Source organism: Mastomys coucha, unplaced genomic scaffold (genome assembly GCF_008632895.1).
Source record: "Mastomys coucha isolate ucsf_1 unplaced genomic scaffold, UCSF_Mcou_1 pScaffold1, whole genome shotgun sequence".
In the NCBI taxonomy this organism is placed as follows: domain Eukaryota; kingdom Metazoa; phylum Chordata; class Mammalia; order Rodentia; family Muridae; genus Mastomys; species Mastomys coucha.
This window is the reverse complement of record NW_022196891.1, coordinates 77,893,254-77,917,427: the sequence shown is the minus strand read 5'-3', so window position 1 is coordinate 77,917,427 and position 24,174 is coordinate 77,893,254. Positions and strand designations below refer to the sequence as shown.

General features: G+C 50.0%; 2 protein-coding genes across 4 annotated transcripts in view; one reads left to right on the top strand and one right to left on the bottom strand.

The window, feature by feature from the left end:
• Positions 1 to 10,004, top strand: part of Ephx1 (epoxide hydrolase 1) — a 45,967-nt gene extending 35,963 nt beyond the window's left edge. The window contains exons 5-6 of the mRNA XM_031379382.1: positions 9,197 to 9,302; positions 9,786 to 10,004. Coding sequence (XP_031235242.1) covers positions 9,197 to 9,302; positions 9,786 to 10,004 — 325 coding nt within the window. The remainder of the gene's footprint in view (positions 1 to 9,196; positions 9,303 to 9,785) is intronic.
• A 1,755-nt stretch (positions 10,005 to 11,759) lies between these two features.
• The window catches only part of Tmem63a (transmembrane protein 63A), a 35,796-nt gene continuing 23,381 nt past the window's right edge, over positions 11,760 to 24,174 (bottom strand). For all 3 annotated transcript variants that reach the window (XM_031391242.1, XM_031391238.1, XM_031391235.1), the window contains exons 15-23: positions 22,157 to 22,263; positions 21,971 to 22,057; positions 21,462 to 21,524; positions 18,454 to 18,616; positions 17,067 to 17,172; positions 15,168 to 15,335; positions 14,475 to 14,590; positions 14,072 to 14,134; positions 11,760 to 12,677 (exon numbers count right to left, since the gene is read on the bottom strand). In XM_031391242.1, the coding sequence (XP_031247102.1) occupies positions 12,510 to 12,677; positions 14,072 to 14,134; positions 14,475 to 14,590; positions 15,168 to 15,335; positions 17,067 to 17,172; positions 18,454 to 18,616; positions 21,462 to 21,524; positions 21,971 to 22,057; positions 22,157 to 22,263 (1,041 nt within the window). In that variant the 3' untranslated portion in view covers positions 11,760 to 12,509. The remainder of the gene's footprint in view (positions 12,678 to 14,071; positions 14,135 to 14,474; positions 14,591 to 15,167; positions 15,336 to 17,066; positions 17,173 to 18,453; positions 18,617 to 21,461; positions 21,525 to 21,970; positions 22,058 to 22,156; positions 22,264 to 24,174) is intronic.

Sequence of the window (24,174 nt, the reverse complement as noted above, 5' to 3'; positions counted from 1 at the left end):
GCACTGGGAACTGTGACAGGAGCCAAGGGGACATAGCGTCACCTTCTGGAAACAGGGTTTGTGATGTTCTCAGGCTGAGTGGACTGCATGCATCTGCCCTGCAGCCAGGGCGCTTGTTCCCCACGTTCCCACCGCCTCTACACAAACCCAGACTACGATAATAACTACACGAGACTTCTCTTACAGCTTAAAGCTTAGGCCTTTTGCTGGGGCAGTCTCCCTGCTATCTCGTGTAACTTAAACTGACTATCTAGCTTATAACCCGCCATGTTGGTACCTTCATACCTCTCTGCCCAGCTCTGATCCCTATCTGTTCCCTCCATGTACACTCTCCGAATCTCCTCTATCTGATTTCCTCTCCTGTGTCCTCTCTCTAAAGTTCTGCCCTAGAACTTCCTGCCTAGCCATTGACTATCAGATCTTTATGACAACCAATCAGTAGAAGAGACAACTTCTGATGCATTTCTAGATTGCCTTTAGGCAGGTGAGAAAAGAGGAATATTTAAAAAATAAAAAGTAAAAAAAAAAAAAAAAAAAAAAAAAAAAAAAAAAAATCCGAACAGAATTAACAATTGAAAATACAGGGACACACCTCCACACAATGTGAAAAAAAAAAAAGTTACCCCATCAAAGAAAGAGGAGAGAGAGAGAGAGAGACCTGTGCAAATTTTTCTTGATCCCCTAAAGTGAGGGTCATGTCTGTAGGCATTCAAGGAATGATGGTCTCACTACCAGACTAGTAGTTTTCACAGACAAGGGTTCTGGGGACATGTTGGGCTCTATTTGGCCCTGCTTTGGGACTTGAAGACAAACCTGAGCCTGGCTGGAGTTTTGTAAACTGTCTCAGTCACTTCCATACTGAAGTGACTCAGCACAACCTGCTTAAGCCTGCCTTTGCCTAGCTCCTGCTGATGTAGAGTTGTAACTGTTGGTTCTGTTAGTCACCCCATACCCTTCATCAACTTTCCCCTCCCCCTATGTCATCTCACCTCAGCAGAAAACTCCGCCTCCTCTCTCAGCCCTTTATAAAGAAAAGATTGATACAATAAAACGAGTTCCTGCTTGGACAGACTCACAGCTCTGGGTGGTTATTCTCCGGAGGCAGGAGATCCACGCTGTGACACTCACCATCCTGCTTAGCCCGATCAGCCCCAAGAGAGGCTCGGCTGGACCGGGTTCTCTCCCTTTCTTGCCTGGTTCTGCCCAGCAGAGAGCCTACCTCGCAGGGACAGACATTCAGGGTACCTTGGTTAAGAAAGGAGACCTCCAGCCTGGCAGGCTAGAGATGGGCCACTCCCCAGCATCCCCATGCTGCTTTCTGGCAGGGATATGCAGAGCCAGCTCCTGGTCCTTTGAGACTCTCAGGAAAGTTTGTTACTAAGACTCTGAGTCACAAAGAACTTACAGTCAGAAGAGAAAATAAGTGGGAAGTTCAAGTCTGTTTTCACAGGGCGTGACTTCTAAAGATGGCAAGTGTGAGTTCTGAGGGTGGCTGTGGCTCTAGCTGACAGAGATTGGGTTGACTCTTGAAAGCTGCAGCAGCATCTGATATGGAATGAGGAGTTGTGGCAGCAATACCTACTAATGGATGGCTGTGAAGGAAGAAACAGGTGGCTTGGGGGCTGATGATGGGCCCGAGAAGTTTAGTAAGGTCCCTGCCAAACATGAGTTTCCACATGAAAGCTCCCATACACATCAGGAAGCAGGAACCCAACAGCTAGTCACGGCTCTGCAGAAGCCCTAGTGCTGGCCTTCTGTGTGCCGATATATTTAGGAACGGCACCCACTGGCCCAATTATCTATCAGCTTTAAGGGTTGCTTGGTAGGACTACTCTAGGGTGCCAAGTTCTGCGTGGTCATGCAAGGGATGGAGTGGCATCACTCCCACCCCTGGAACAGAATCAGCAGGACTTGGGGATCCACAAGAGTTGACAGTTGCGGTGGGTGTCAGGCTAGTTTGTATAATAATGTACATATCTCTGTGTTACTCCTGTGAGAAATGTCCTCTCTGCCGAGGTTAATGACTCCATGTTCATCAGAGTCTGGGAGGTGAGGGAGTGGCTAATGTCTCTGCAAAATGGTAAATGCTGACACCTTCAGGACCGCACTTAAGGCTGCCACCCTACCTGTCATCCGGGCACCCTGTGTGGAGGACGGAGAGGCTGAGACACCTACAGGACAAGTGTCTGGTTCAGCGGGTAAATGGCACAGAGAATGCAGAACTCAGCAGCTTCCCCTACAGTCAAGGGATCTCCAGTGCTCAACCTTTATTGCAGAATAGCAGGGCCTCTCTCCCTGAGGCCCTGTACAGACTCATAGGTTAGGGGTTACAGGGCCAGATGAGAGAGAGAGATGTGGGAAAGGCTGGGAGCCATCCAATCTCCATAGTTCTGGAAGCTGCACCATGCACAGAGCTTGAGTCCTGCTCCTAAGCCTGGCGCAGGTTTTGCTCTGACCCACAGTCCCAGGCTTGGTGTCTTCTTTCTCTGTTTGGTGACATAGAAAGCACCAATCTCAGGAAGAGAGAATGAGACGTGACAGGATCTGCCTGGGGACAGAAACACTCTTCAGTACCTGCCAAGGACTGGGTTGCTTCGGGGACCCCTTCCGCGGGGTGATTAGAGATCTGGCCAGGTGGGCAAAGAATTTGGCAAGTGACAAACAGAGATGACACAAAGAAGTGTGGTACCTGAGTGTAATTATACAATGTAAAATCAAGCTTATATAGTATACAGAAACAGGGCAAATAACAGAAGTCACATAGGCAGGAGACGGCCACATTAAGGTCAGTGAGAACAAGCAGCCAGGTGAAAGTGGAGGAACAGTGGTGTCCTTCTTCCTGGACTATTCTGGCGGCCCCAAGATAAATTATCTGGGTCTGTCTGAGACAAGCAGCTGAAGGTCATATTCTAGCAGTCCTTGGCTATAACATAGATAATTAGTGACGGAAGCCCTATAACTTCTCTCTGGTCAATAAAGCAATTCTGCCTTGTGTGGGACTGCTCTGATAATTAGTGCCTGACTGCTAGCTCTAACTCTGGAGACACCCTGTCTAGTAAGACAGCTTCTTTGTAAAAATTACAAGCTAATTACAGCTAGGAAATCAATTAGGATCATTGAAACACTGAGGAGGCCAGGAAACAATGTTTAATCTCAGTTTAGCTAATAACAAAATCATTTCTTAGGGCACCTTTATGCCTGAATAAAAAAAGCACACAAAACTCTCCACAGACTTTTGCAGAGACCAATCTGGAATAGATCTGAGTTAGGAAATGCCAGTGACTGACTATCCAGGAGGCAAGCTAGTTCCCTTTGAAGCCATACGCCTCAGGTCCGTGATCAGGTGTTCAAACCTGACACACAGACTTTACTGGAGTAGATGAGTGGGTGTGGCAAGTACCTGCTCTCAGCTCAGCACTCACAACAGCTGTATATAATGAGCTTTGAAGAAATGGATGGTGGATGAACAAGCCCTAACGATGGGTATACTAGGTTGTTCTGTGTGTCAACTTGACACAAGCTGGAGTTATCACAGAGAAAGGAGCTTTACGTGAAGAAATGCCTCCATGAGATCCAACTGTAAGGCATTTTCTCAGTGATCAAGGGGGGAAGGCCCCTTGTGGGTGGTACCATCCCTGGGCTGGTAGTCTTGGGTTCTATAAGAAAGCAAGCCAAGCAACCCAGGGGAAGCAAGCCAGTAAGGAACATCCCTCCATGGCCTCTGCATCAGCTCCTGCTTCCTGACCTGCTTGAGTTCCAGTCCTGACTTCTTTTGGTGATGAACAGCAATGTGGAAGTGTAAGCTGAATAAATCCTTTCCTCCCCAACTTGCTTCTTGGTCATGATGTTTGTGCAGAAATAGAAACTCTGACTAAGACAAACTGGTACCAGCATAGTAGGGTATTCCTGTGACAACCTGACCATGTTTTGGGGAGGACTGTGGAAGAACTTTGGGACTTTGGGCTAGAAGATCCATTCAGTGTTAAGAGCTCTGTGGGATGTTGTATAGGAGCTTGGAAGATAATGTTGAGAACAGTGCAGAAGATGGAGGCCTGCCTTGTAAAATTTCAGAGAGAAGATAAAGACACTTATCAGGGCCATGTTGTTTTGATTGTGAAGATTCTGTGGTTCTGGTTAGCTGGGGTTGAAGTATCAGCTGTGATTAACAAGATACCAGAACTACTAAAGAGAAAACTTTGCATTACTGGAACAATTGATGCTGGTCAGCTGGAGCTAAGAAATTAGCGGTAATTAAGAAGAGACCAGCATCACTGAGGTGAAATCTTCTGGCAAGTGTTTTCTGAGAGCACAGAGGCTGTGTTCCAGAGATAGCCAAGGCTGTACCTTGTACCGTGGCTGGACTTGGTAATGTGTAAAAGTCACCCAGGTGGTACTGGTTTTGAAGGCATGAAGGGGTCATGAAGAGCAGCTGAGGCTCTGCACTGTGAGAGGCCAAGGAAGGCCATTGGTGAAGGTGCAGCCTCAGTTGTAATTGATGGCTTAGGACTGAAGGGGTCATGCAAAGGAGTTGAGGCTTGGCACCCTGAAGAGGCTATAGGGGAAAGCCTAGTTGCAGTGGAAGACAGCGGTGTTTTGGAGATGCCAGTACCAAGAGATGACCACCAAGAACAGAAGCAGCAGTGGAGTACAGGCAGCTGGAGCCAAGAAGACAAGGGGTGTGTTACAAAGGGCAGAGCTGGAGAAGTGACTCAAGCCCTTGGAAGAACCTAGAAGTTCCTGAGAGGATCGAAGACATTGGACAGTGGGAGTTTGATTTTTGCTTTTGATTGTGACTGTGCCCTGATAATTTTCCCTCTTGAAGGAAGAAAGTATTTTAGTGGAGCCCACAGTTAAGAGACTTTTCATTGTAAAAAAGACTTTGGATTTTAAAAGAGATTGGATATTTTTAAGGGATTGAAATTTTAATGTGTAAGAATTCACAAGGAGTGTAAGGCTTTTAAAATTATTTAGATCTTGGGGATGAATAAGAAAGTAAGGGTTGAGGCTTAATAGTGATGTGTTTGTGTGTCAAGTTGACAAGGAGTCAACTGTCCTGGCTGGTTTTGTGTGTCAACTTAACACAAGCTGGAGTTATCACAGAGAAAGAAGCTTTAGGTCAGGAAATGCCTCCATGAGATCCAGCTGTAAGGCATTTTCTCAATTAGTGATCAAGGGGGTAGAGCCCCTTTTGGGTGGTGCCATCCCTGGGCTGGAAGTCTTGGGTTTTATAAGAAAGCAAGCTGGGCTGGCGAGATGGCTCAGCAAGTAAGAGCACTGACTGCTCTTCCAGAGGTCCTGAGTTCAAATCCCAGCAACCACAAGGTGGCTCACAACCATCTGTAATGGGATCTGATGCCCTCTTCTGGTGTATCTGAAGACAGCTATGTCTGAAGACAGTATACTACACAGAAGCAAGCAGGGCCATCCTGAGTTCAATTCCCAACAACCACGTGATGGTTCATGGCCATCTGTACAGCTACAGTGTACTCATACTCATAAAATAAATAATAAAAACTTTTAAAAAAGAAAGCAAGCTGAGCTAGCCAGGGGAAGCAAGCCAGTAAGGAACATCCCTCCATGGCCTCTGCATCAGCTCCTGCTTCCTGACCTGCTTGAGTTCCAGTCTTGACTTCTTTTGGTGATGAACAGCTATGTGGAAGTGTAAGCTGAATAAACCCTTTCCTCCCCAACTTGCTTCTTGGTCATGATGTTTTGTGCAGGAATAGAAACCCTGGCTAAGACAATGTGTAAAAGGGGCTGTGCCAGTCCAGAGAAAGCATTTGCCTTGTCTAGAGGGGAAATGACTGAGAATGTGCAGCTCGGTCCCTGAGTAACTAGTGAGCAAGCATCTACTGCGTGGAAGAAGGAACTGAGGCACAGGGAGGAGCCATTTAAATGTGAGTTTGGACTTACACAGAGGCTTGAGCAGATCACAGCATCATAAATCAAGGACAGATCACAAAGTCATTCCTCTGGGGAGGTCACCAAGAGCCTGGACAAGTCCTTGCCCTGAGTCTGTTTTCCCCAAAACACCCTCAACAAGATCTGCGAGTGATGGAACTCCACCAGGTCCCCAGCAAGGACTTGCTATGATCCCTGCACCAATGCCTGCAGCACCTCCACTCTCTATCCTGGCATGGGAAGCGTGGATGTCCTAGCAGTGACAGCCAGGTAGTCATGGGTCCAGAAAGAAGACTCACATCCCAGGCCTGAAGTGGTGGATGTGGTAAGGAGAGGGAATAGCCAGTCAGAAGGTAAAGGGGCTCTTGACACAGCTCAAGTCCACAGGATTCGTGTTTGATTCCGTCTCGGGGATATTCTTCCCTCCAAGGAAACTTCATCACCCAAGTTCTTCCTATTTTCCACCTCATAGGAATATTCCTGTCATGCCCCCTTAATCCTCAACACTCTGGGATCTCCCTGCCTCTACTCCATTAGTGAAAGGGCAGAGGCAAATTAATGTTCCTTAAAGCACGCTTCAGGGAGCGAAAAGGTCATTGACCAAAAGGATATAGGAAGTCAAAGTGAGCAACAAACTCCTCCAATGACTAGTCTCAGCCCATAGCTGCTGAAACACCAGCTAAGTTATGACCTGGAGCTAAGTTGATGGCCAGGTAGGGACAGCAGCTGGTGTGTTGTGGTCTGGGTACCAGGAGCAGAGGCAGACAGACACCAGTGGGAAGAAAGGGGAGCCAGGGCAGCTGAGATTGGGGCGACGGGGAAGCACACAGGACCAGGGTTTCTGACCCAGATGTCAATGCCTGGAAATGGAGGCTGGAAGGGAGGAGCCTGCAGGCATGAGTGTGAGGACCCCCTGAACCTTGTGTGTTTAAGCATGTATGCTTGCATACTAGAGTGGTCATGGACACATGTGTGGCTGTAGGTATGCCCTCCTAAGAGCCAGTGCAGGTGTGAATGTGCAGGTTCTTGCTCACCATGTATATGCATGCGTGTCCACAGGCAAGTGTGGACGACTCTGAGTGTGTATGTATATCAGTCATCACGGGTGTGTAAGTGTGCATACAAGCTCTCGAGCACTGCACATATATGTGTGCGTGTGCATGGGTGTGAGTGTGCAAGCCACTGAACACTGTGACCAGGTGGACGTGTGCTTGTACATTGATGTGTGCATACAGGCACACCAGCATGAACTGGTCAAATGGTCTGTCCCAGGATAGATACTAAGATCATATTTGGCATGGCTGTGTGGAGGGACAGAGTCTGCAGAGAATCCAGGTAAAGATGCTCATTCAGAGCCGGGACCCACAGATACAGAGCTCAGGTGAGGGGTCGTTGAGAGCCAAGTTTGATCTAATAGGGAAAAGTCAAAGGGTAGCATCCAGGGAAGCTTTGTTCAATACAAAGCAGAGAGAGAGAAAAGGAAAAGGACAGATGAAACCCAGTAGAGGGCAGCAAGAAATGCGAGTCATCGTGGATGCCAGCTTGTTAGAAGGAACCAGAGGATTCTGAGCTAGGATTGGATGTTTCAGATGGACAGGAAACCACATGGGGGCTGTGGGCCACTGACAACCTGGACAACAGATAGCCACAGGGCTACGTCTTTAAGGCCAGGGACATCACAGGAGCCGTGGCAGTACTCCCCAGGGGCAGCCTGACACGAGAGCACGGGCTCTCAAAGCTCTGGGGCATCTCCGAGGTTGTAACCCTGCAAAAGGTCACATCCTTCCGGGACAACCGGGATTCATCAGCCTCTTGATGAGCTCCCAGCTCCTGAGAATGTGGGCTTCTCAGGACCCAGCACAAGACCCGAGCCCCAAGACAGTAAGGTCTGGGCTTTGAAGCTACCTCGCCCCTGAAGCCCTGTGGCGTTTGGCAAGCTAACCTTCTCTCTGCAACTTCATCACACAACCATTTTGCTCTCCTTTTCAAGACTCAGTCAAGGTCATATATGAGATGTCTTCTCTGACTGTCCCCAACTGAGTCTTACCTTTCCCCATCTCTACCAAGGGACAGTGAACTTGAAAGGAAGCAAGATTTATCCTGGCTCATAGCTCCAGAGATCCTAGCTGTGATATCTGGCTGTAACAGATCTGCAGTGGGGCGCAACATCAAGGCAGGTATGTGGGGCCTCAAGCAGATTGACGGAGCGCAGCATAGAGCCCTAAGCACAGGCCCACAGCACCCTGCTTCAGCCAGGCCACCCCGCTGATTTCTACCACCTCCCAAATGCTATCATATTAGAAAGCCATCTATGGGTTTGCCTAATAATGAGGTCAGAGCCCTCATGATCCGTCCAATCACTTCCCTAGAGCCTCACCTCAAATTCTGTTCTAATCAGTTTCTGAGCCCTTGTCTTCATCAAATTGATTGATATGCTGTCAAAGTAAGAGACCTATGTTTGGGGCTGGAGAGATGACTCAGTGGTTAAGAGCACTGACTGCTCTTCCAGAGATCCTGAGTTCAAATCCCAGCAACCATATGGTGGCTCACAACCATCTGTAGTGGGCATCTGATGCTGTCTTCTAGTGTGTCTGAAGATGGCTACAGTATACCCACATACCTGGAATAAATAAATCTTCTTTTTAAAAGAGAGAGAGACAGAGAGAGAGACAGAGAGAGAGAGAGAGAGAATGTTCTCTGTGCTTTGATGCCCCCACATGCCTTCCAAGTATCATTCATTCTGTTTGTACCAGAGGACAAACTGGGACCCAGACACGGCAAACAGACAGAGTTCCAAGGCTCTTTATTACTATGGCCAAGTCTAGCATCTAGATCCCTTGACTCTAGCCAGAAGACCAGAGTCTTCATGCTGCCAGGCGTTTCAAGTCCCTTGGGATCCTAAGAGTGGGAGATTCATTTCAACCTGGAATCTGGAACTAGGGGTAGAAGAATGGTCACAGGAAGGAAGTGTTAGCAGAGACTGGAGAGCCCAGGAAGAAGGTGGAGGCAGGAGTTGTGTTTGTGCGCGCCTCTGGGCTCAAAGCACCCGCGTGCAAAGGGTGCCACCTGGTGGTGAAACAGAGGTGATGCTCCTTCCCATGGAGACAGGTCGCTGAGACGGTGAGTCTAGGAATTGTTGCCTGCCCTGGTCAGACCTTTCAGTAGCTATCTGCCTGCATCCAGAGGACCTTGGCCTAGGCAGCCTATGGAAGAAAATGGCACTGGTCCATCTGAGGGAAGCAGGATGGGCAGGACCTTGGCCCTGCGCCTGGGCATGCTCTGTGTGCTTTCCCGGGAAGTTCTCCCTGGAAGATCTGCTGGCTACCATGATGAGCTACTGGACAAGAGAAACCATCATCTCTTCCAGGCATTTGGAGGACAACATGGGCCAGGGCATCATGGTCCACAGGCATGAGTTGGGTAATCCTGGCAGGGCATGGAGAGGAGCCCCTGGGGCTGGCAAACTCTTGGTCTTTAATCCAAAGGAGGCATGATGGCATGGTAAGAAAGACAGTAGATGTGCTCAGGAGGGTCCTGACCTGCTGGGACAGAGGCACTGGGGTTTGCAAGGTCTGTATGAAGACCCTCAAGTGACAGGTAGGAAACAGACGAGCAACATGGATATTTAGGGGCTAGCATGACCTGTTAAGATGGTCTTCCCAGGCATAGGGTCCTTAGTAAGTAGAACACAGGCCTCATGAAATGGCTCACTGATTCTTGCGTCTGCTCTTGTCATTATAGTTCCATACGACCTCCCTCAGCCCTGAGACCCTACTCCCATTTTGCAGACATGGGAGCAGGACCTCAACGCTAATCCACAGCAGCCCCTACCCCACCCCCCATGATGAAGGCCTTTGTGCCCACCGCTGTTCTGGGTGTCCCAGAAAAAGTGGATGAAGGTCAAGTACCCCGAACTCATCTCCTATTCCTACATGGGACATGGGGACCACTCTGCTGCCTCTGAAGAGCCCAAGCTTCTGGCCCAGGACATTCGCAAGTCTGTATCACTGGCCAGTGACGTCCTCAGGGATCAACTGCAGCCTCTGCAGCCCTGCCTCCTTCTCAGTCTCCCTGAAGTGAGACGCTGCAGTTCTAAGGAGTAAGCTTAAGTCCCTGTGCCCTGCGGGCTCTGGGAGCCTAGTCCGATCCTCTCTTACCATCCCCAAGTTATGTCACAGACTTTAAAACTGGGGGTGGGGGTGGGGGAGCACTTTAAGAACTAGGTGCCCTCAGGTACCCCCAGCTACAGAAAGACCACCCTGTAAGTCATTTACACTACTAATAAAGCTATTCCAGGGCACAGTTCACCTCAACCCCTGTCTATGAAACCTACCGCATTCTTTCTAAAATGTACCCGACACACTACGCACCTGTGCTAGGCAATGCAAGCCTTGGTGACAAATGATTTTACTTCTAAGCACAGCTGGACAGAGCAACATCCTCTACTCCAAAACAAGCCACCTGGGCTCCCCTCCCAGAGGACAGCTCGCACTTCTGCCCTTGTCTCTGGTCCCCCCCTGGGCCCTCTGAATCAATCCAGACTGACGAACAGCCACTGGCCAGGGCCACCCTGTGCCAAGCAGCCCCCCAGAGTAGTTATGGCACCATCCAGACACCCGCAAAGTTCAGGCCTGTGGGAGAAAGGGCAGTATGGCTAGTTGGTTGGCTCAAGTGACCTGTGAAAAGAGGAAAGGGAGACCCTGCCTGGTCCACTGTCGTAAGGAGGCTGGAATGGAGAAAGACCCAAATGGTTGGCTTGTGGTCTACCACAGGCCTGCCCTGGCCCACACTGTTACCCAACCGTGGACTGCTAAGTCCCACCCATCCCCATATGTGTCTTTGCCACCTCCTTCTCATCCATGTGGGCCTGGGCTCCAGCCTGCCCCCTAGGGTCCAACTTCAGGTTCCACTATGGAAAAAGAAAAGAGCTGCCCAAAACAGAAGAAATGCAGGGGCACCCTGTTCTTCTCTCTGTGCCACTCTGACCACTCATAATTCCAGGGTGCCCTTGACACTGCCCCTTCCTATCTTTTTTTTTTAAAGATTTATTTATTTATTATATGTAAATACACTGTAGCTGTCTTCAGACGCACCAGAATAAGCCATCAGATCTCATTACAAGTGGTTGTGAGCCACCATGTGGTTGCTGGGATTTGAACTCATGACCTTCCAAAGAGTAGTCAGTGCTCTTCCCTGCTGAGCCATCTCACCAGCCCCAAACATTTTCTTTTTTCGAGATAAGGTTTCTCTGTGTAGCTTTGGCTGTCCTGGAACTCACTCTGTAGACCAGGCTGGCCTCGAACTCAGAAATCCGCCTGCCTCTGCCTCCCAAGTGCTGGGATTAAAGGCGTGCACCACCACCGCCCGGCTAAAATGTGTAGCCCAGGCTGGCCTCGAACTCGTGATCCTCCTGCCTCTGCCTCCTTCAGCAAATCCTACCGGCGTGCGCCACCACAACCGGCTCTTTCTGTTTTTAAGATTGATTTATTTATTTTATGTGTATGAGTATACTGTAGCTGTATAGATGGCCGTGAGCCATCATGTGGCTGGTGGGAATTGAACTCAGAACAGCGCCGATCGCTCTGTCCCGCTCCCTCCAGCATAATTCACTGTAGCTGTCTTCAGACAGCACCAGAAGAGGGCGTCCGATCTCATTGCGGATGACTGTAAGCCACCATGTGGGTTCTGGGATTTGAACTCAGGACTTTTGAAAGAGCAGTCAGTGCTCTTACCTGCTGAGCCATCTCGCCAGCCCCGCCCCCTCCTATCTCGGACAGAGCAGACTTATCAGGTAGAGGCTGGAAGAATCCTGCATGGACATGGGAAACCATACATTAACCTGGAAGAGGCATGAGAGGTTGGGTCTCACCACCAGCCCACTGGGTACTTTATTAATGGTTCTCAGTGTCCCGCCTGCTGCAGGAGGACCCCAGACACAGAGTCTCAGGCAACACAATACAAAAACCCAGATGCACAGCAGGAGCAGAGATGGCTACAAAGCCAGTGGGCGGGAGCCTGCTGCCCTGCTGCCGTCCACAACAACAAGCTACTCCCTGGACCCTACAGCTACTCCACGGATCCCTGAGAAGGGACTGTAGGCTGAGGAGCATTGTAGGCCCACATGGCCTCCATCTCGGACCCGACTGCTGGGCTGTGTGTCAGCTTGCAGAAAGCTAAGCAGTGTTCCAGGGCCCAGAGGGACCAAGTCTTTCCTGGAACGCATCTCCCATCAGCCAGAAGTCTCCAGATATGATCACCCTAAAGGCAAAAGTCCAACACGTGATCTTGGCTACAAACCACTACTGCGGAGCATCCCTAGTAGTGGATGAGGGAATAAAAGTGCATATCTTCACATGACCACAAGAGGGAGCTGCAGATGTTCCCCACACTGGAACCAGAAAAGAAACCCACAGATGGCTCCCAGGGAGAGCAGCCCCACCTTATACCTTCAGCCAAGGACCTGAGCCCCAGGACCCGCTGGTTTCCTCTTCTCACAAGACAGGGGCTTTAAACAGCAAAACCCTCAAGAGCCTGTCTGGGGCACTAGCCCCTTTGTGTCCCTCAGCATTCCTAGGTGCTCCCAGCCTGCCAGACCAGCTTGCCCGCTCTCAGGATTTCTGGTAGGCACAAGCCGCAGTGTCACTAGGATCTTGAGCCACGAGCTGCCCAGGAAGAGTCCCACTGATGTTACGGATGGCACCGTAGGTCTGCTGCTGCTGTGGGGATAACGCTGTCCTCTCTGAGGCCAAACCGTTCAGAATCCGAGGCACATAGGGCTGTGGGCAAAGGCAAGAGTTAAATCTTGGATGGTGGCATCCTACATCCTGCCCTTGCCCCACTACCCCTCTTTCTCCCAACCGGAAGACATATATCAAAAAATAGCATTCTCTCCCACCACACCCCCGACCCCCAGACAGGGTTTCTCTGTGTAGCCCTGGCTGTCCTGGAACTCACTCTGTAGACCAGGCTGGCCTTAGAAATCCACCTGCCTCTGCCTCCTAGTGCTGGGTTTAAAAGCGTGCGCCACCAATGCCCGGCAAAAAAAATAGCATTCTCATGGGGCATCTGGACCCAAAATAAGTCACCGGTACACTTCTCAGAAGCCAGAGCAAAATGGGAAGCCGTCTACAGCCCAGCTCTCATGACCATATGAAGAAATGAAGAGCGACTTCTAGTTCTCAGAGGAAACACTCCTTCCTGGTACTGTATTCTGGGCAACTGTGTTTATTTTGGAATTGTCGGTCTGTCTGTCTGTCTGTCTGTCTGTCTGTCTGTCTGTCTGTCTGTCATAGCATGTGTCTGTCAGCTATGCATCCTCCAGGCCCAGGCTGGAAATGAAGGATCCAAAGCTTCCACATCGCCTGCTCTCCTTGCTGGCTGGCAGGGTCTGGGCCATGGCTGCCTCTGGGTAGCCAAGCTCCTATGCTCCTGGATACCTACTTACCAGCCGCTTGAGTCTTTTTTGGGGGGATGGGGGTTCGGTTTTGGTTTTTCAAGACATAGCCCTGGCTGTCCTGAAACTTGAAACTTGATCCTTAGACCAGGCTGGCCACAAACTCAGAGATCCTCCTGCCTCTACCTCCTAAGTACCGGCATTAAAGGCGCACTCCGGCACTCCCCAGCTTTGAAGAGTCTTTTTCCCTAGGGAGGTAGTTGCTGGAAGGCCTGAGGCTGAGGAGGCCAGCCGGAGTCCTACCCTCAGTTCTGCTAGGATGACCAGAAGTGACCCCTCTAGCATCTGGGGCTCAAGGGGCCACACTCTACCCTAAGGGAGTACCCTGGAGGACAGAGTCAGGGAAATCCGGGAAGAAGAGGGGGCCTTTCCAGCCAGGCACGCCTTCTGGAACAGGCGCCTTATGCATTTGCTGAACTCAGATGGGGCATACATTTGCTGTCCCCCCGTGGCTGTCAGAGGACCTCCTGATACAGCTGTATGAAAGGCAGTGGGGCAGAGAGAAGAAGGCAAGGGAACTGGGCACACCTCAGTGACCAAGGTGGCTGCTAGAGAACAGATGCGACATCTCAACTGACGTTAATTCTAAACTAGCCCGGGATTTCTTTTTACTAGAACTGTTCTAGCCCAACTCTTGTGGCTTCTCGGGATGGGACCCTGGCAACCAACATGACAAACGGTAGCCACCACGGAGGGACAGAAACACAGACAGCTTACTGTGAACGGTGGGGGCACGGGGGCCTCGGCTTCGCTTCCTTTGTCGCTAGCTGATTCTTCTGTCTGTGGACAACAGCAGAGACACAATGACAAATAGAACCGGTCTCTCTGAAGTAAGGTCCACAAAACAAACAGACCAGTAACCCGGCTGAATAATAGGAGCAGGCGGCACCAGGCTCCCCATGCAACTCAGCCAAGATGCAGGGACAGGGGCTTGGAATAGGGGAAGGAGGGAGAAAGGGAGAGAGGGAGGGAGGGAGGGAGGGAGGGAGAGAGGGAGAAAGGGAGGGAGGCCACAACACACCCCACTCCCAGAGGAAAACTGGGGACGGCTGGTACTACATTCACAGAAGGATGGGGAAAGAAGAGAGAGCCACACTGTCCAGCCTGAGCCCGGTGGTACCTTGTAATTCCATGGGCTGAGGTGCTTGAAGCATCCAAAGCAGGTGTACAGCAGGCAGGCCAGGATGGTGAGCAGAACCACCAAGAAGGTGAAGAGAGTGGCGGGGGCCGTCAGACCTGGGAACACACACGTGTAGTCTTGAAGCGGGCGCTTCCTGCCATGCTTGCTCTATTGAGCAAGCCTGGCGCCCAAACTGTGGGTGACTTCCAGCTCCCAGCTCTGCCCCTCACTCCAACAGTCAGAATGGTATCCTGAACAGCTAAGAGCACACAACACAGGGGTATACGACCCGCATGATGGCTAGACCCATCCCTGACTGGGTTTTAGACCTGGGGATACCACGTGTGTAGCCACTGACAGTGCGCTTGCTAGAACAGTTCCCGCCAGCCTCCAGAGCCAAGGGCTGGACAGGATGGGAGTTCTCCAGGGCTGAGTAGAGAATTTTATAGCCTCTGGCACAGTCACCCCAAACTGACACAGCAGCTGTCTTCTCCATGGAGATTTCTGGGGCTCTGTCACACCTGACCTAGCTCAGGGAGCCAGGTTGTCAACACCACACCAAGCAGTCCTCACCCAGGAGCACCATGTTCTATCACACTGACGCTGGGAAATCAGCTAGTGATCTGACTGGCTGGGAGGGTGGGGGGAGAAAAAGGAGGCCCAGCGCTGGGCACAGAGCAGAAGGCCCCTCACCCAGACGAAGGAAGGAGAAGAAAAAGAGCCAGAAGAGGCAGAGGATGGGTGCAGCCAAGGCCTGGTTCACAGCAGCGAAGTGGATCCTCTTCTCCAGCTTGGCCGGAAGGTAGGCGAAGTAGAGGTTGTGCCGGTCCACCATGTGCTTAAGCAGGATGTAGATGAGGCCTGCAAAAGAACGGCTGTGATCAGGGCTGGAGAGATGGCTCAGCGGTGAAGAGCACTGACTGCTCTTCCAGAGGTCCTGGGTTCAATTCCCAGCAACCACATGGTGGCTTACAACCATCTGTGATGGGATCTGATGCCCTCTTCTAGTGTGTCTTAAGACAGTGACAGTGTATACATAAAATAAAGAAATAAAAAAAAAGAGAAAGAGAGAGTCTGTGAGCTAGAGACCTACTGGGCTAAGATTCCCCCCTCTGGGGAGGCTGAGATAGGTGGATCTCCATGAGTTTGAGGCCAGCCTAGTCTAAGTAGTGAGTTCCAGGACAGCAGAGCTGCATAGTAAGATCCTATCTCAAAAAATTAATTAATTAGCTAATTAATTAATATTCTTATTAGCTATTTTTGTGGATGTTTATGTGTTCGTGCATGTGACCAAGGAGGTGAGGGAGGCGTCGGTTCTCTGAAGCTGGAATTTCAGGCAGAGTGCCTGCTGTGGGTGCTGGGCATCGAACTCAGGTCCTGAGCAAGAACAGTATGCGCTCATTCTTAACCACTGAGCAATTTCTCTAGTCCTTAATTAATTAAAAAATTAAATTACATTAAAGATAGCCAGTCGTGGTAGCACACATAGCTACAACCCCAGTGTTTAGAAGGATAAGGTAGAAGGTCTTGTGTTTGAAGCCGACCTGTGCTACAACATAGCCAAGACTTAGACTTTGTAAATTATTTATGGTCTACATGATGATGATGACAGTGTTGGTGATGATGATGGTGTTGGTGTTGATGATGATAATGGTGATGATGATGGTGATTAGGACTGAGGGGACAGCTCGGTTCATGACGTGCCTGCTTCAAGCATGAGGACCTGAGATCAGATCCAGCCCCCACATAATCACTGGGCATGGTGGAACACTTCTGTACCTACAGTACTGGGAGGAGGAAATAGAGACAGGCAGAGTCCCAGAGCCAGTCTACCCAGTCAGAAACCTCTGGGCTTATCCAGAGACCATCTCAAAAAAAAAAAAAACATATCGGACAAGCTGGACCTGGTAGCACACGCCTTTAATCCCAGCACTTGGGAGGCAGAGGCTCAGGCCAGAAGATCTTTGGGAGTTTGAGGCCAATCTAGTATGTATATATATGCATAGTGAGTTCCAGGCCAACCAAGGCTACAAAGTGAGACCCTGTCTCAAAAAAGAAAAAAGAAGGGAGGGCAGGGGCGGGGAAAGGAAAAGGAGGGGAGGAAAGGGAAGAGGAAGAGAGGGCGGGGGTGGGAGGGGAAAGAAAGAAGAGGGAAAGGGAAGAGGAAGGGAGGGAAGAGAAGGGAAGGGGAGGGGAGGGGAGGGGAGAGGAAGGGGGAGAAGAGAAAAGAAAAGAAAGAGGAGGGGAGGGAAGGGGAGGGCAAGAAAGAAAATATCAAATATCTATCCCTGGTCTATACACCAAGTGCATGGGCACCCATTCTCACCCATGCACACATACATACACATACACTCACAAACCAAACGAGATACCATGAGGAGCCAACACAGAAACTCACACCAGACATGTTGAGAGAGACCACAGTAGAGGCCGGCAAAAGCAACCACTTAGAAAGGAAATGAAATTTTATATTTCAGTAACTACAAGAGGGCCCTCTGCTGGGAATCCATGTGACCTGGTGGTAGCTATCTCCGGCAGGTATGACAGAGTCAGCTGTCCATGAGCCCTGAGACAGACGCCAGGGCCACTTACCAAAGGGCACGATAATGGGGCAGGTGATGCTGTAAGCCATGATGACGGTGAAGACGCACAGCATCCATGCGTACATGGCTCCAAACTCGTATTCAAAGGCCTGGTTCTAGGGAAAGAAAGAGTTAAGGAGCTCACAAGCTGGTTCTGTCCCCAGACATCCTTCCAGGCACTCCGAACATGGTGGGTGGGGGTTGTCCGACAGGGTCAGGGAGGACTAGGTAGTTCGGAATGCTTCTGAAAGGCTTGGCTTTCTCTTCTCCAGCCGGCTCCAGATTCTCTCAGTCCATACCCGGATCTTCCAAGGCTTGGTGGCATGTGCTCTCACAGGGCCCCCCTCCTCTTAACTGTACCCTCCCATCAGGGCTGAGCTTCTGGGGCAGTTACAGCTGGAGGATCCGCCATAGAGATTCCACACAGACTGGGCACCCTCCCTGCCATCAGCTCAACCCTGGTTCAGGTAACCTGGGCCAGCTCAGTTTGTACCTCTGTAAAACGAGATTAGTGGCGTCTATCACAAAATCCTGAGGATAGCTAGCCTCCTGCCTCCTCTCACAGAACGCACCAAGGCATAGCGACCCCACACCACTCAACTTAGGAGGTCTGGGATGAGGGCCACAGCCTGAAATAGCTTGGACATCAGAGGTGGTCCTAAGAACAGATCCACACAGAGGCCCCCTGAGAAAGGGGTCTACGGGGTGTGTATTATCTCTCTCTTACTGAGCAGGGGCTTCAAGCATTGAATGCGTAGCTTTTAGCTATGCATTTCCTCTGTGATGAGTAATGTTGATTCTCAACTTGGCTGGAGAACCAGATCGCCTCGGAGACACACACAGTTCTCCGTGTGTTTCTAGAGAGGTGTAACTGAGAGAGAAGACCACCACCCCTCAAGTGTATGTGGCCCCACTCTGTGGGCTATAGTCCCAAGCTGAATAGAAGAAGGGAGAAAGAAAGGGAGGAACACCAGCATTCATCTTTCCCTGCTTCCTAATCGGACCCTAAGTGTAACCAGCGATCTCTCACCCCGCAGCTAGAAATGCTCTCACCCCAACATCTCCCCCATCATGATGGGCTGTACCCTCAAACTGAAGGCCAGAACAAACCCCTCCTTCCTTACATTGCTTCTGTCAGGCACCCTGCACAGGCAATGAGAAGACTGATACATCTGTGTGACCAGATGCTCTAGACCACAAAAAACCCCAAGCTCTTCTCTCTGGCCCAATGGTCAGCAGGGAAGCTAGAGGAAAGACTTGCCATGATCCAAAGAGGTTCCAGGCAGAGGCGACCCTGAGCCCAGGTTTGAAAATTTCTTGCCACTGTGCCTACGACTTATTCCAGAGAACTGAGAGGCCCACAGGCAGGGAGCACTGGGCAAGATCCGTGGTGGTACCTGCTTAACATTCCTGCGGTCAGCGGCCGTCTTGGCCATGATCATTCGGAAGGTATAGAGGATGAGGCCCGGCAGCCGCAGCAGCTCCATGCCGCTGCCGATGAAGGCTGAGGCGATGACGTAGTTCACAAAGAAGGCACCCTGGTCTGGCAGGAAGACACACCTAGGACGTGATACAGGTCTGTTAGCTGGGGGCCCAGAGCTTCCTTCCAGCTGGAAAATAATTGGCGCGGGAGGTGGGGGGGCCTCTGGAAGGGCTCTCGTCACATCCCTTGGTCAGCACACATTTGTGGAGACCGGCTGTGTGTCAGTTACTGTGCTGAAAACTAAGCATAAAATCAAGCCATAACACGGGCGATCCCAGCATTGAGGCGGCAGAGGCAGGAGGATCATGATTCTAGGCCCTTCTAAGCTACATAGCAGGATCTTCTCTCAAAATTAAAATAAAATAATACAAAATAAAAAAAATCAAGCCTGGGGCTGGCGAGACAGCTCAGCACCGACTGCTCTTCCGAAGGTCCTGAGTTCAAATTCCAGCAACCATATGGTGGCTCACAACCATCTGTAATGAGATCTGACACCCTCTTCTGGTGCATCTGAAGATAGCTACAGTGTACTTACATATAACAATAAATAAATCTTTGAGACAGAGTGAGCAGGGCTGGAGCGAGTGGGGCCAAGAGCGAGCAGGGACCAGAGTGAGCACAGGTTCTGAGTTCAATTCCCAGCAACCACATGATGGCTTACAACCATCTGTACAGCTACAGTATACTCATAAATAAATCTTAAAAAACAAAACAAAACAAAAACCCACCAAGACCCAGACTCTGCTGTCTTTGTATTTGCACACTCTCTAGGGACACAATCAGATACAGGCATATACAGTGTGGCAGGCAGTGCTCCAGGGGCTATCCAGCTGGGGGTGTGTGGAGCAATGCCACTGAGCTTAGAAAGCTGATCATAAGGCCACTGAACATGCAGATCACCTGGACAGCAAGAGACCATGGGTAATGACATTGATGAAGAGCTGTGAGCCTGGCAGTGCCAAGCAACAGGAGGAGGGCAGGCAGGCCTGGAAAGCAGTGGGCGAAGGGGAGGCAGAACTGGAGGCTGAGAGACATGGCGGACACTATCGCAGCTGTAGAGTGTGCTGGATGAGGGTGGTACTGGTAGGGATGAGGAGGCGGGGTCGGACTCTATCATTCTCGAAGATGGAACTGGGGGGAGTCTGCTGATAGACTGGATAGAGGGAGGAGAGGGGAGGGAAAAGGCAGGGTGCGCTCCAAGGCTTTTGGGGGACTAATGAGAGAGAGTTATGAAGAGAACTGAGGCATAGCAGATCTGGGTTAGGGCAGGGAAAGTCCGAGGTGCACAGCAGGGGCTCCCCCTGAAGCTGAGGCAGGAGACAGAAGGCTCTAAAGTGGTAATCTGGATACTGTGGATTTTTTATACTTTAACTTCTCGGCGCTGGAGATGAAGCCCAGCACGGCACACCCCTCGACGCTTTGCGTACATATTTTAATTCAATAGCCAAATAGCAACGAAGCCATGAGTCCAGAGAAGGAGGGACGAGGACAGAGCCCTCGGGTAGCCAACACCTAGCTTTGCAGGAAGTCCCAAGGAGATTGCAAAGGAGATGATGCTGTGGGTAGGGAAGGCAAGACCTGAGTTCAGTGCTGAGTGATTGAATGCATCTGTCTGGGAGGAGCTTCAGCGGGTATGTCAGGTGTGGCTGAAGAGTCACAGAGAAGAGCTGGCCATTGGCCGTGGTAGTCAGAAGCCACGTCTACCCAGGAAAGGGTGAGTTAGGTAGGTACACGTCTATCTGTAGGTCCTTGCTCCTGAGTCACCAGCCGAGTCAGCAAGAGACGATTGCCCCATCATTACAGGCTGGCCTCCCCCATAATCATTCCCAGTCAACCTGGAGCCTGTGGGGCTGTGGAAAGCCCTCTAGCTCAGTGAAATGGGCTGAATAACTAGTTGGAGAACCATGAGTGATGACCTCAATATCTCTGCACCCCATTATCAGTAAAACGGAGACCGGAATAACAGCTCTCTCTCTCTCTCTCTCTCTCTCTCTCTCTCTCTCTCTCTCTCTCTCTCTCTCTCTCTGTCTGTCTCTGTCTCTGTCTCTGTCTCTCTCTCTGTGTGTGTGTGTGTGTGTGTGTGTGTGTGTGTGTGTGTATGTGTACTAGATATCTTTTTCTATGGCTTTCCACCTTATATTTTGAGACCCTGTCTCTCTCCCACTGAAACTAGAGCCAACCCATTGCTGAAGCTTGTCACTAAGCTCCTGGGATCCTCCTCCTCCTGTCTCTGTCTCCTCGTGACTAGAAGCCTTTACACACAGATCCATCTCTTCACACCACCCCTTCCCCCTCCCCCAGCTTCTTGTAAGGGTTAAATAAGTTAAGGACTCATAAACATTTAGCATAGAGCCATTTTAAACAATAGCTATCATTATTAGGGAAGTGTATCATTGGCTTTCAGTAGTAACAAGGACGCACACTAGCCCTAAACTGAACTCTATTCTCCTGACAAAAACCAACCACAGACTGACACTGACACTACATTTAATTATTATCCTTCTATGGCTGGGGCATCTCTAAAACCCAGAAGTACCTTCCCCAACGGCTCTGTGGCCTATAAGTAAGTCTCAAACAAGGAAAGCGGGACACACACACACACACACACACACACACACACACACTAATTGAGTCTTGGGCTAAATACAACCACGTTTCTGCAAGTAGATACAAAGTAGGTCAGCTCCCACAACGGATTCCAGGAATGTGGGAGGGGCCGGCGTGAGTACAAGGTCTGTTATTTCCAGGGGAGGATGCCGGTCCTGAAGCCAGGCGAGGAGGTGTGGGGGGGGACCACACTGCAGAGCTACCTAGCTGCTGCCACAGCCTCCCCCGCCCCACTCCCACCCTACCCACCCACCCACTCTCCACCCCCAGAGCTCTTCGGTCCCACACCCTGGATGTCGGCTGAGCGATACTTACTCTAGCCTGATTGAGGTTTCCGAGGAAGTTTTGTCAAAGAGCCACCGGAAGAAGAAATCCAAGCTGAAAAGCAGATGAATTCCATGTTTCTTATTCATTTGCTTGTCTATGTGTGTTTGTTTGTTTTGTTTTGTTTTGTTTTGTTTATTTGTTTGCTTGCTTTCCGGTACTGGAGATGAAACCCAAGGTCTTGCTCACACCGAATCAAGACTTCTACCCTCCAGTTTTCTTCCTCACACTCTGTATGCAGTGTGAGACGCTTTCGTTTTCTTCCACTCTAAAAGCAGCCCCAGCCTTGAGATATTTGTCCCCTGAGGTCACACAGGCTTCAACTGGCACTTCCCTCCACAAGATAAACACAGCTAGGATTAGCCCCTCCCCACGAGGGAAGTCTGGGAAGTCCCCTGTAAGTTTTGTTCACACGTCTTTTACTTTTAAGAACTTCCAGAATAGATGGCAAGAACCGGGCTCTGAGTGTGACTGGGGCCAGGCAAGGAGGTGGAAGGTACCTGGTGAGGCCGAGGGAGGGCAGAATCAGCACCATGAAGATCAAGAATATGTAGACCTTCGACACCATGATCCGGTTCTCCCCTGACCTGGGGAGGGGGACAGGGGTGAGTTTGCAAGTGGTCAAAGTAAGATCCGGCAGCATGCCTGCGGCCCCGGGTGGACTGAGAGGCCCAGGCCTTGCTCACCTCGTCCAGTGGGACTCCAGCAGCGTGGAGTAGTATACAATGGATGGAAGTAGCGCAGAGAAGGACCACAGCAGGAGTGTGGGGAAGAACTGGCTGATGACGGGGTTCTGCAAGACAAGGTCCGTCAGAGTCAAGATGGCGCTGGGCTACGGTCACTGGTGGCTGAGTGGCTCACAGCCATCCTCCAGAGGCAAAGCTGAGATGGGTAAAGGGTAGGCAGTCACTGCGCTCCGTGGTTACACAGCCCTCCCCAGCCAGAGTTCCGAGCAATGAGACTCCACTCATCTGACGGGCCAGATGAGGGAGGCTTCTCCATCCCCAGTACAAAGCTGACAGCTGCAACTCGGAGGCCAGGGTTCCTCTCCAGGTGACCCACCAGTCAGCTTCGTAGTGTCTGATTCCAATCCTGTTCATACTAGTTGGTGCTAGTTACAAATGTTACAGAATTTAATTTATTTTCACTAACTGAAGGAGCATAAACACAGAAAGAAATTCTCTTTAAAAATGAATCTGGAGCTGGGCAGTGGTGGTGCACGCCTCTAATCCCAGCACTTGGGAGGCAGAGGCAGGTGGATTTCTGAGTTTGAGGCCAGCCTGGTCTATAAAGTGAGTTCCAGGACAGCCAAGGCTATACAGAGAAACCCTGTCTTGAAAAACCAAAAAAGAATGACTCTGGGCCATGTATCTAGCATTATGGGCCTATACAGAGCACTTGCTGAGTATATGAGAGTCCCTGGATTCTGTTGCCAGTACTTCAAAAATAAATATATGAAAACTTTAAAAGATAAAGTTAAACATTTTGAAAAGAAATTTCTGAAAGGATTTTTTTTTCTGAAAAGAAAAATTACTGAAAATATGTTGTTGAACTATATAAGAGTAAACTAGGGGCTGGAGAGATAGCTTAGTGGTTTAAAAGCACTGGCTGCTCTTCCAGAGGACATGAGTTCAATTCCCAGCACCCACATGGTAGCTCCCAGCCATCTGTAACTCTAGTCCAGCACCCTCTTCTGCCTTCCTTGTGTACCAGGCATGTGTGTGGTGTACAGATGTATCTGCAGGCAAAACACCCACATGTATAAAGTAATAAAATATATTTTTAAAAGAGAATATTGAGTATGAGAAACCAAGGAACATGAATTCTAGAAGGTTCTAGATTTTAAGTGTTTTCGCAAGTACGTTTAAGCGCTTGCTTTATTTATTCATTTGCTTGGGGTATGTAGGAGAGAATGAAATGTTTTGCGCCTGCTTTCTTGTTTTACTGTGAGCAACATGCACCGGCCAAGGTCTTCCTTTACTTAAAGAAAACCAAGATAGAATCAGAAGAGTTGATTAAACAAGAATATGGGGCTGGAGAGATGGCTCAGTACTTAAGAGTACTGACTGCTCCTCCAAAGGCCCTGAGTTCAATTCCCAGCTACCACATACATGGTGGCTCACAACCATCGGTAATGGGATCTGACACCCTTTTCTGGTGTGTCTGAAGACAGCTATAATTGTACTCATATACCTAAAATAAAGAAATAAATCTTACAAAAAAAAAAAAAGAATGCATTTTATGCAAGCCAGACAAAGGGACTCTGCCCAGCAGATCTCTCTTCCAAAGAACAGGCTTTGTCCCACATCGATTGACAAAAGGATGAACTTGACCAACTGTCAGTCTAAAGAAAACTACGCCGTGTATACTCAGGTAGTTTTTAAGTATTTCAAGTCAGATGAGAGCTCCCTCTATATATCACAAGTGTAACATGACAGGTGATCAGTTCTGGCTCATGAATGAAAAACTAAGGCTCAGAATTCACCAGCGACGGATGGAAAAGCCAGGACCACAGGGCCAGGGCCGCTCTCAAGCTCTGGATTACAGATGTGCAGTATGACATCTGAGTATCACGCCTGACCATCTAAGGCAGTGGTTCTCAGCCTTCCTAATGCTGCGACCCTTTAAGACAGTCCCTCATGGTGTGGTGACCCCAACCATAAAATTGTTTTCATTGCTTCTTCATAATTGTAACTTTGCTACT